General features: G+C 35.1%; 2 protein-coding genes across 5 annotated transcripts; one reads left to right on the forward strand and one right to left on the reverse strand.

Annotated features, from left to right (window-relative positions):
• The first annotated feature begins 332 nt into the window (after positions 1 to 332).
• On the forward strand, positions 333 to 9,234 carry LOC128857802 (XK-related protein 4). 4 transcript variants are annotated; one of them, XR_008453949.1, is made up of 7 exons: positions 333 to 1,002; positions 1,538 to 1,624; positions 1,691 to 1,765; positions 3,227 to 3,357; positions 5,613 to 5,718; positions 5,847 to 6,063; positions 9,147 to 9,234. XR_008453949.1 is itself a non-coding variant. In XM_054093572.1 (7 exons), the coding sequence occupies exons 1-7, from the start codon at positions 671 to 673 to the stop codon at positions 9,187 to 9,189; spliced, it is 1,038 nt and encodes a 345-aa protein (XP_053949547.1). In that variant the 5' UTR covers positions 333 to 670; the 3' UTR covers positions 9,190 to 9,234. The 4 variants fall into 4 exon arrangements, 3 of the variants coding, with proteins under 3 accessions (XP_053949547.1, XP_053949546.1, XP_053949548.1); XM_054093572.1 differs by having other exon boundaries at positions 5,613 to 5,765; XM_054093571.1 differs by lacking the exon at positions 9,147 to 9,234 and having other exon boundaries at positions 5,613 to 5,765; positions 5,847 to 8,133.
• On the reverse strand, positions 8,237 to 10,641 carry LOC128857804 (sperm-associated antigen 7 homolog). Its single transcript, XM_054093574.1, has one exon. It carries the CDS (start codon positions 10,446 to 10,448, stop codon positions 9,630 to 9,632), a length of 819 nt encoding a protein of 272 aa, XP_053949549.1. The 5' UTR covers positions 10,449 to 10,641; the 3' UTR covers positions 8,237 to 9,629.
• Positions 10,642 to 12,747: the final 2,106 nt, after the last annotated feature.

Raw genomic sequence — 12,747 nt, forward strand, 5'->3', positions numbered from 1 at the left:
CAATGGACCAAAATGTGATTCGTATAACGAAACTATACTACAGAAATTTTCTACTGGCTTCCATTTTCAACAATCGATCGAAAAATCGATATCGATGACTGTTTTTTTAACATAGCACACTCAATTGATAAGTCGAACAAATTCGATAAATCGAACAGCGCCTGTTTTAATTAGTTCGAGTTATCGCGAGTGCACTGTATTTAAATTGCAATCGTTATCGTAGAAGGCAGAAGTCATTTTCGCTAGTTTGTTTTCATTAATCGACTTTTGATGATCGATCATACGATCAGCTGATCATTCGTTCTTTCGTGTTTTTTGTTTTAATTCATATATTCACTTTTGATTCTGACGTTTACTAATTTTTGCTGTTGATTTTTGCGCAATGTTTTTTTTTTGTTTTGTTTTCAAATTGCTTTTATGGTATTGACTACCATAAACAAATAAACAAAGATTAGTGAAATATATACGCCCAAACGATGAAATGCTTGCTACGCTTTCATGGGAGAAAAAACCAAGATATACATGCTTAATAATTTATTCGCATGGAAGGACACATTCACACACAAAAAATTAAATGCTCAACTAACTGCGCAGACTCTTAAATGAAAAGGTTTAACCGTCAGCTCCATTAATTTTCGTGTATTCCCTTGGTGAAATTGGCTAGGGAGTGATGGAGAGTATTTCTGCTCTTTTGGATTTGATGCGATTGGCGCGCATGCAGTTCATACAGAAAAGTACTTTACCGGATTGCATAGAAACTGAGGCAAATGGCGCAGACGCAGATGACGTCGATGCCGGGACACATATGTGGAAGGAAAAAACTGTATCCTACAAAGATATAGCCGCAACCGTGATATCTATATTAATGCGTGTGATCACAGTGCTGCTCAATATCAAATTAGCTGTGGATTATTATCAACAAGGACAGCACAACTATTTCGTGTGGACAGTGGTTTGCATAGTAGTGCCGATGCTTGTGACGGCGTTCATATATGCGCAGATGTAAGTTGCATATAAAATAATACAACAAATAAATATGTATATAAAAATACATACTCTCTGATATCAAATAAGTTATAATATTGAGAATATAGCAAATTCGACTGATTGAGTTAAAGTTGCGTTTTACAATTTGTGACGTTCTTATCTGCAAACGTGCATGTGCATATTATGGAGAAATGTATGCATTTCTTGAGGTGGTGAAATTAGAATCGTGTATTTCTGTGGGCTTTTGTTAACCCAACTAACTTTACTTTATTATTTGAATTTTAATAGTTTTTGCTTTTAAGTCAATAAACGCCGATCTTACGCCAAAAAACTTCATTTTACAAATACAGTTTTATTAAGATGGATTCTGAACCATAGTTTAAAAAAATGCACTAAAACTCGGTAAATGAGTGCTGGTCACGTAAAATAATAAGAAGTAATTTTATTTAAGTTAAGCCAAAAGTCCACTCATATGAATTTAACATATCGTTTCAGTTTAAACATAGAATTAAAAATATGATTTTTTGCTTTATTGCTAATTCTGTTTTAGGTGCCATCAGGATAACAAATTTGAAGGCGGATTCTGGGAGATATCTCAAACAATATTGCTGGTTATATTTTCCTCATTTTTTCTAAGGTTCTATTAATAATTTCACGCAAATAGATAGTTATGTGCTTGCATTTATGATGATTTTATCTTTAGATACTGGAACTCGCTCATTTATTCAGTAAAATGCAAACGTTCTGAATTGCAAGGAAGTCGAGACGAACAATTAGAGTAAGTTGGTTACTTAATTGAGCTCATTAAGTGGTTAGTGCAGGGGTAGTCAGAGGCACGAAAAAATTATGATTTTCAATAAATTTTTTTTTGCTAGTCAATTACTTTATTTTACAAAAATAAAAACATAGCATTAATACGTCATGTTTCGACTTGACTTTAGCAAAATTAAAAAAAAATTAATAATTGTAAAAGTTATCGCTATTTATGTGGAGCCTGTTTCTTCAGTAGTCCCTGCGGTGATCATCACAAGTCCTTGGAGATTCATCTAAAATCAATCGGACAAGAGATATTAGTTTAATTAATAGATAATCTTGTGCCTAATCGAAGTTTTTTTTTCAAAATTAACAATATGGCGGCCTCAGGAAATATTTTTCAGATTTTCGAGAAAAAAATTAATTGTTTAAAAAAAATCGAAATTCTGAAAAAAAATCCTTCGATCAGGCACGAGTTTTTTATGTTTTTCAAAAGTAGTATACGTTGTACTGAAATCTACCCAGTGGTTTTTAAGTTATAGTGATCACCAGTTCAAAAAACATAGTTTTGAGAAAAACGCATTTAAAGTTTTGATATCGATTTATGTAGAGTTATTTAATTACTTACACTGTGCCATCTATTCCTGGGCCATATAATAAAGGGTTTTCCAATAACAGGTGTTATGAATGAATGAATGGATTGCGCTATCGAGAGATGATTAAGAGACGATTTTTTATGGCCGGAATTGGATGGTATTGATCTGGACAACGTTTATTTTCAAAAAGACGGCGCTACGTGCCACACAAGCGACGAAACCATTGATCTTTTACGGGAAAAGTTTCCGGATCGTGTTACCTCTCGAAGAGGTGATCACAATTGGTCACCGAGGTCTTGTGATTTAACACCTTGTGACTTTTGTCTTTGGGGCCACGTGAAAGAGAAGGCCTACGCCAAAAGCCCAGGGTCGATTCAAGACCTCAAAGATGGAATTCCTGAGGCTATCGAGGACATAGGGCAGCCACTTTGCAATTAGGTTATGGACAATTTCATGAAAAGGATATTGTACTGTAAGCGTGTTCGTGGTGGTCATTTGTCTGATGTTATTTTCCACTATTAACGGCATACCTTCCTCTTTAAAATGAAACAAACATCCGAACATTAATATTAAAAAATAACAAAGTAACACCTCTTATTAAAAAACCCTTTAGTTCTTCAGCCGTCATAGCAGCTCCCAAAATATCGGCCCGAGTGTCCTTTGTTAATTGTTGAATAACTCGAAAAGTATTTGTCGGATTGCCTTCAAATTTTCACATAACATTTTTTTTTATTTTTTGTAAAATATAATTTAAATAAAATAAAATAATAAATTTGTAAGATATTATACTTTAAGAAAAAGCAAAAACAAAAACAATTTTTTGAAAATTCTGACTACCCCTAACATATCTATATTCGTATCTACATATATGCATACATACTTACATACAGGTATTATAAATTAACTGTCAAAGAGGAGAGCGATGTTGCGTTAATTCGTTTGTTTGAATGTTTCATGGAAACGGCACCGCTGAAGATACTTTTAATGTCAATAATGTTAACACAGGAAAATCAAATCACAGGTATTTATACGTTTATATACTTATCTGTATATTAAAAATTATAATATTTTTATGACTTTTGGCTTAGTATCTACATTTTGGTCATTTGCCAATGCTGGCGAATATATATACATACATATATTGTAGGCGTACACAGGTTTAACTTAGCAATAGGCTGTGTTACAAATTGTCCTTCCAGAATATTAATAGCGTCCTCAAATAAAACTTCTGATGATACATATAGCCCTAAACTATTGTATATACAAAACGAACAATTAAAAAACAAATAATTTTGTGAACTAATCGGCAGAAAGATATGTATATATGTAATATGTATATTGCTGTTTGGTTTATAAATAATTCCCTTCAAAACTTCACGTATAAAATATTTAAATCACGTTGCTGCTTAATTGACTAATACTACCGAATTCTCCAATTTAAAGTTAGATATCCAATGAAGGAAGTGTTAAATATGTATGTAACACTTTTAGACATAAAAAAGTGTTTGGATCCTATTTTGTTAAATCAAGTAAAATAATAACATTTCACGTTAGTAACTATTAATTCATTTTATTATTTCAAGTGGGGTCTCCAAAAATAGCTGTATACGTAATATATTTTTATATAATTTGCGCGTACACCCTTTTTGGGTGTTTGGCCGAGCTCCTCCTCCTATTTGTGGTGTGCGCCTTGATGTTGTTCCACAAAAGGTGGGACCTACAGTTTTAAGCCTACTTCGAACGGCAGATATTTTTTTATGAGGTGCTTTTTCATGACAGAAATACACTCGGAGGTTTGACATGGCCTGCCGAGGGGTGACCGCTATTAGAAAAAACTTTTTCTTAATTTTTCATCTTTCACCGATATTCGAACAGACGTTCTCTTTCTGAATTCCGAATGGTAGTTACGCACCAACCCATTCGGCCACGGCGGCATTTTATTATTTCAAGTGGGGTCTCCAAAAATAGCTGTATATGTAATGCCACACATTTTTCAAACATTTTTTCTGAACTAAATCATTTTGTTGCTTTGAGAGCAAATTTTTTACCCATGCTAATATTATGTAGTACGGTGTAAAATAACTTCTTCATTTTGTTGTAATTTTCAGCTATAAATGAGGCACTGTGCAATTTTAAATTGTACCCGGCCGCCAATAGTTTTATACAAACCTTTTAATAACAGAAATATATTCAGAAATTCACTACGCGCGCTGCGTGGTACAGCTGAAATGTAATTTTTTAGTCCAAATCTTGATTGATAAGCAGTCACTGGTTCCTTGAAACGATGGGGGAAAAACATTTCACAAACATTAAAGTAAATGGAAAACAGAACTTCGATTCGCAGTGGACGAAGCTTCAGACCTGCCAAAACACTGTTTTAAGGACCGCGACAGGATGCCTTCTGATGTCACCTATACAACATCTACATAATGAGGCCCAAATGCTGCCTGTTAAGGAGCATAACAAACGGCTCAGCAAGCAGTTTGTGCAAGGGTGTTACTGCAGGCCTTACCCATGCAGACACCTGCTCGAGCCTGAGCCACCTCCCAGGCACATCAGGAAGCATTTCGTCAACTACGCGGACGAGATCTCAGACAAAACAAATATACAGTTACTGGATCGGACAGTGTACAGACAGGTCATAAACGACATTCATCGGGAAACTTTCACCACCTTCTTAACCTCCCGACCCCCGAATGCCGTTATCGGAGTCCAACCACCACCCATAGCAGATGAAGACCTCCAGCTACCCCGAGAGACTCGCGTAACCTTGGCTCAATTACGTTCTGGATATTGAAGCAGGTTAAACTCTTACCTATCCAGAACTGACCCTGACATACTAAACATACATATGCCCAGCATGTGAAGGCACCCCGCACGACACTAACTACCTTTTCGCACGCGCCATCAAACCACTCATCTAACACCCCTCTCCCTCTGGACCCAACCTGTCGAAACAGCAAGTTTCCTAGGTCCAACGTTAGATGAGCTAGATGAAGGCGATCGCTAATCTATACTACACTGACAGGGTTAAGTATACTGCTACAACAACAGCAACACCTTTTGGTCAATTACAGCAATATTTGATGTTGACTCTAGAAATTCTTTAAAAAACTTAAGAGGTCTGTAATTATTTGTGTTCGTTTGATTGATATTTCGTTTTTGAAAATAGATTTATCTAGAAAACTCGAACTTCTGTTATTCACTAACGTTTTGTATGATTAATCTATGCATAGCTGTGTTCTATTATAAATAGTCAAAATGTTCCCTTATTAGATACTCAAATATGGAGTGTGCTAGTCTATCTAGTGAATGTGCCTTGGACATTGGCCTCTTACAATCGCTGCATACGTGCCGTACAACCACTGAAAAACAAACTAAGGTATTTGTATATGGTGCCTCATCTGTGCTGGCACTTTTGTATATCAGGTTAGAAAATTAAAAAAAAAAAATACAATTATATTCTTAATTTCATAAATAAGCCTAAATTATTTCCCTCTTTCTTCGTAGTTTCGCGCATACTTTGCATCACATTCGTAACTATTCTCTTTCCTATCTGGATGATAGTTGCTTGTCTTCTGCATGCCATCATAATGGGATTTGTCACATACATCATAGAACGTCCTCAATTCTCCGGCATCATTGGTTTTCATAATTTCCTCTTTTGCCTAGCATTGGGGCTCATTTATCTATTCATTTACATTCCAGTCAAGGATACGCCAACAAGGTACAAATATGCGCTGTACTATGCAATTTGTTCAGTGGAGAATATAATATGCGTTGTGCTGTTTATATATTATGCACCGGAGAACCTCTCCAAATCGACCGCACTTTTCTACACACTTTGTACTCTAGCTATTGGCTTTTATTACGTAGGCATTTGCTGTATGTGCATTTACTATATGTATTTTCATCCGAATGTGAAAGCAAGAAAGAACATAAACCTTAATATTTCAAATGAATTTTGTAAGCAGAATTTACCAAATGATTTTTAGTGTTATCATAAGTAGATATACATATATACTTACATATGTATGCATTCAAATATGTTTTCAAACATAGTCTCAAATGATATTTAAAATGACTCTCGTCATTTATACCGATTTCATATTTAATATTTATAGTCACGTAAACAATTTTAATGAATTTAAAAAGTACCATCAAATGTTATTTAGATATACAGTTAAGGAAAAAACTCTACATACACCCCCTTATTTTGTATTTCTAAGATATTCGTAAGTTAAATTAATAAAGCGCTTGCATTAATATTTAAAGGACCAAAAACAAAGTTTATTTACAAAACAAAAAGCTAATTCAAAAGCAAAACAATAACCATAACAATTCATGAGAAAAAAGTCTACATACTGTGTTAAAAATCGAATACAATATTTGATTTCTTTTAAATAAATAAAAGAAAACAATATATTTTTAATATTTTGTAGGACCACTGGCTGCAATAACCGCCTGAAGACGACGTGGCATAGATATCACCAAATTCTCCGTAATACTGGGCGCAATTTCCGACCGAGTTAGGGTAGTTTTCAGTGTTTCACGACTTCTGATATCACAATTGCGGGCACATTTTTCCAAAACGTCCCAAATATGCTCAATTGGATTGAGGTCTGGTGACTGGGAGGTGTTTTGAGCTGTCTTGGTGCATGATAAAGAAGCCAGTCTCGAACAATATGCGCAGTATGCTTGAGGTCTTGTCTTGTTGGAAAATCCATTGGTTTCCTAGGCCCAAGCTTTCCACAGATGGCTTCAGATTTTGTTCCAATATTGTCTTATACTGATATCTGTCCATAATGCCTTCAACAAAAACCAATCGACCAACTCCAGATGCCGCCATAGCTCCCCACAGCATAACACTACCCCCACCATGTTTCACAGTAGGTATAATATTTTTGGGATCAAGTGCAGTATTCGGTTTTCGCCAAACCTTGTTTCGGCCGTCATTCCCGAAAATATTATACTTACTTTCATCAGTAAATATAACTTTTTTCCAAAAATCCATTCCTTTCTGTAAATGTACCTTAGCAAAATCCAGGCAAAGTTGACGATTCTTGGCTGAAATAAATGACTTTTTGCGTGCTGTTCTACTTTTAAAGCCGCTATCATGCAAAATGTTTATTACGTTCTTGATGAAACAGTAATATTCGAACATCTTGCAAGATATTCGGCTAGTTTTGAGGCACTTGTTTTTGGATCTTTGTGGACTTCTTTAAGGACACTACTGACATCGCGTCTTGAAAGCTTCTTCGGCCTTCCAGATCTTGGCTTGTTTTCGGTACTGTTGGTTTTTTTTATAGTTTTTGACAATAGTTTGCACTGTAGAGCGACTTAATTTTACTATTTCAGCAATTCCCCCGTAAGATTGTTTTCTTTTCGAAAATTAACCATTAAATTTCGAACTTATTGCTGAATTTCTTTTCTATTTGCCATTTTTTAAGTTAAAACGTGCTTTACAAATCGCTTTCTGAATTTAAATAATTGTAATGTTTGACAGATAAAGCAAATCAAGAAAACTAACGGGTTTTTTCACTTTAAATTCTTTTTTTTCCTATGTATTTTAAGAGTTGCCAAAGCTGTATGTAGACTTTTCCCACCGATTTCTATGTTTATCGCCAATAGTTTATAAATTACCAATATTTTCAAACTTTTTTTTTCTTCCAACATTCTTAACTATTAATGTCGTAAGCATTGACATCGAAATTATGTTGAATATTATCACTAGTTCTATAGAAGTTCAAAATAGTAGGGTGTATGTAGAGTTTTTTCCTTAACTGCAAATGTTTGTGTTCTAGTTTCCGAACAAGTATATTAGATTTTTTATAAGGTTTGCACTTCGACCTCATGGCCTTTTGTGCCTGAACAAGTATATACAAATACATATAAACCAATAACGTTATATTACTTTTACTTTTTATTTATTTTTTAATATTATTCTACATACATATGTATACTCTTGACATGACATATCAGCAATTTGACTGGTTCGCTCGCCAGTCGTGTAGAAAGTACTGTCACTCAAGCAGCATTGTTTTAAAATATTCAGCATACTGATACTTCAAGGATCGGCATTTTGTATTTGGAATTAAGTATTGGCTAGTAATGTATTTTTATTCCAAGTACTTTGAAAGGAATTGAGAATGTAATAATTTTTTTTAACTCCGCTGAATGGAACTGAAAAATATATTTTTTGCTTTCAATTTCATTTACGATTCTTCAAGTAATTTAAAAAGTAATCGAAAAGAGTTATTACTAATAAATAATAAATACATTATTAATAAATAAATAATAAATACATTATTAATAAATAAATTATTAATAAATAAATAATTATTAATTTTATATAATAATTTAACCTTATAAATAATTATAAAATAAATTTTTGACTGATGTTGGAATTTCGTGAAAAATATTATTATTTCAATTTCTTTCAAAGCACTTGGAAAAAAAACATTACTAGCACATATATAACAAGTTCCTTGTAATGGAATTGAAAAAATAGACTATTGAAATTATTACATTCCTTATTGAAAAAAAAGTTGCTTTTGAAATTATTTCTGACAAATATTTGACAAAGTAATCAATTCCTTCGCTATGAACTGAGGAATGCCAGTGTGATTGTAATGTAATTGTAAAGCATCAATTTCGTTTTAAGCATTAATTATCATCTCTTACGGGCAAGAAATAAAAAGTAGTTTTTGGATATATCTGAACAAATAAAGATTTCTATGAATACTGCTATAAAAAATCATATAAAATTGAGAAAATATTTCTATAAAACAAATTTTTTTTGTCGCACAGTCCACCGCGTAGAATCCGACGTGATCCCACCACCTCTTCATAAACCAACTCCAATCGACTTCTCCAACAACTCTTCATTGGTGCAACTCCTCTGAATCCGTTTCGCTGGGGCCTACATTGTGTTCTACGGTATCGAAACGACTCAGATTTATAAACTGCGAAGGACTATAACATCAGCACCAGACAACAATGAGAAATATTTTATACTGTTTTAACAACAATAACAATAGTTGCCACTTACATATACACTACTCTCTTACTTATGCCTACATAGATGTAATTATAATTCGTTATTAAGTTTTCAATATAATGTATTTATATGGTTTTACTCAACATCATTTCAAATAGTTAACAATTCAGTTGTGATCACGTAAATAGTAAAAATATTGCAATTTATTGCAAATTGATGCAAAGACACAAAGCAGTCGTTATTTCAAGCGTATCTTATTAGTTCAATTACATTGTATTTGTTCGCTTGGATTATCACTGAACCTCAAAATTAACGCTGCTTCCTGCAATTTTAGGTTCTTCTGGTCTTTGATACGTGCTTGAGGAATTTTGTTCTTGATTGACAACGTCTTGTGGATGATGTTGCAGATCAGGTTTGTCAATCTGTTGTTGCTGTTCTAGTTTGCGTTTTTTCTTTGCCTGAATATCGGCTAAGGTTTGTTCGATTGATCGCATATCCTTTTTATTTTTGCTGGGAACAAAACCATAACTCAGGTTAGTCTCTGTTTTGCGCGCAGCTTCCAGTGCTGCTTCTTGCCCAATGAGATGAGCATATTTGTCTTTATAGTTGCTCGTTGGTTTAATGTCAGACTCAGTGGTGGGTGTTGGTTGGGTGGAAGCACGTGCCAGTCTTTTTTGTTCACTTTCCAGTTCACGTTGCTGCTTTCGCTTTTCAGCATACTCTTTGGCGACTTCTTCATTCCACCCGTCACCATTGCGTCGTGCAGCTATTTCATCCTCCGATGGTGCGTTTTCTTTTTTATAAACTACTGAATGGCGATCGATATCCTCGCGGCCAAAACTCATTGCAATAAAACCACCGAATTCGGCTACCTCATGTATAATGGCACGATGCACCTTGTCCAGCGGTTGAAATTCAATGTGCGGGCGATCGTCCTTTGCAAAACGTTCAATGCGATCCTCCACATATTTACGAAATCGATTTAGTTCCTCTTTGTGTTTGTTTTTTATTCGTTCAGCAAGTTCTTTTTGTTTTTTGATCAATTTTTTCTGTTGCTCTGTGGCTGCGGGAGGTTTATCCATTGAATTGAGTATTGAATTCAGCAAATCCATGGCGGGTTACGACGTCTATTAGTAATCAACAATTTAAACTTTTTTGCACACACACGAATGCAATTTAAGCAGCAGCATGAACTTTATAAATTTTTCCCCGAATTAGATGCTATTTTGTTTTTTCTATTGTCCAGCTGCTGCTTCGAATTGTTCGAATTGCTTTTTTCCTATTCTTTCTATCACGTTGTTTCGTTCTGACAGCTGTTCGATAGCGATGGCACGAGTGACAATGATTGTAAAATAGTTACATGCAAATTGTTTTTATCTATTTCTTTTACATCACTAGAACATCTTCAACGGTCATTTTAGTATAATGGGATATCGCGGACCAGGCAAATTCATATAAGGTGATGGTAGTTGAACAACTCAATTGTGTATGCTTTTTGCTCTTGCCTTTTGGTGGTTTGCTTTTCAGCGATTTGTTTTGCTTACATTCTGATTTATTAGTATATAGCCTCGACTTGCTAGCTTAAGAAGTTCTTGTATAATTAAAATATTAATATAAGGCGTGTTTATGTTTACAGGATTCTGCTAATATACTTAAAATTGTATGGAACTACAAGCGTAAATCGTGAAGTGGACTGATGAATAGTTACACAAAAGAAATTTTTTTGTAATGTAAATTATCGATGTATTATGATTTTTTAGCAACTTAAGCGTATATGCATGTTCCGAACTAGGAGGAACAATCAAATCTGTCAAAGCCACAAGAGGTTGCCCTCAAGGAGGCGTACTCTCTCTTATTTTGTGGACTCTAGTCATGGATGAACTTCTCCACAAACTGAACAACCTAGGTTCTCACACTCAGGGCTACGCTGTTGACCTAGTAGTTCATGTATTAGGCTGGCATGAGGAAACCATTTCGGATCGCATGCAGCAAGCCCTTACAGTCTTGACAAAACGCTTACGTGGAATTCCCATATTGAGAGAGTTACTTCAAAAGCCACAAGGGCATTCTTTGCCTGCACAAGGCTTTTTGGTAAGACATGGGGACTAAACCCTAGAATGACCTTCTGGACATTCACCACAGTTGTGAAAGTCATAGACACTTATGCATCCTTAGCATGGTGGCCCAAGGTCAAGCAAAGAAAAGCAGTAAACGAATTAAACAAACTGCATCGCCTAATATGTGTTGGTATTACAGGGGCTATGAAAACATGCTCCTGAACATACCACCGCTTCCAATCTTGAAAGGGAAGCTCGCTCGAGTGCCTTAAGATTAAAAGGTATATCTGAACTTAAAAGTGGGGATATGAAAGCACATTTAAAGATCTTAGAAGACTTCTACATAGTCCCATTCTTCATAGGGATGATATACTATCACACAAACGAATACTCTTTAGGATCTTCCAAGTTATAATTAATGAACGCACAGACTGGAGAAGTAATTCTATCACTTTCAAACCTGGCTTCCAGCTAGGGTTTACTGATGGGTCCAAATTGGAAAATGGTAGAACAGGGACAGGAATCAATGGGCCTAAATTCAAAAAATCGATTCCGATGGGCCTACAATATTCCAGGCAGAAATACATGCCATTGAAATACGTGTGAGAGAATGCCTTAGCAGGAAAATGAGAGGTACTCACATCTACATACTTTCAGATAGCCAAGCGGCTCTAAAAATCCTTCTATCAACCACTATCACCTCTAAATTGGTAAATGATTGCCTAAACCTTCTCAACACGTTAGGAAACCTCAACATAGTAACACTAGGCTGGATTCCGGGACATGAAGGACATGAGGGAAATGAAATGGCTGATGACCTTGCAAAACAAGGAGCACATATGCAACTTACTGGTCCTGAGCCTTTCTGTGGATAGGATATCTTACAGGTCACTGCAGCCTGAGGTATCCTTGCAAAACAAGGAGCACATATGCAGCTTACTGGTCCTGAGCCTTTCTGTGGACAGGATATCTTACAGGTCACTGCAGCCTGAGGTATCATCTAAATAATATTGGTCTATCTGAGGCCAATGACTGCAGCTTTTGTGGAATGGACATAGAAAGCTCAGAACATGTGCTTTGTGAATGTCCTGCCTTGGGCAGACAGAGACTTCATCATCTTGGTGGTATCGTAGTATCTCCATGCAATCTTTGGAACAACAACCCCAAAATTGTGCTAAAATTTTTAAAAAACCTAAAACTCTAGGGTTACAAAAATAGGCCTTTCACAATAGATCAGCTCTGGTCGCAGTGCGCAATGGCCTTCTAATAATAATAATAATGTATATAAATATCCTTAAAAAATACTGATATTATTAATTATAACCAGGTTTTATTTAATAAGTTGTGGGCGACA

The sequence above is a fragment of the Anastrepha ludens genome, chromosome 3 (genome assembly GCF_028408465.1).
Source record: "Anastrepha ludens isolate Willacy chromosome 3, idAnaLude1.1, whole genome shotgun sequence".
NCBI lineage: Eukaryota > Metazoa > Arthropoda > Insecta > Diptera > Tephritidae > Anastrepha > Anastrepha ludens.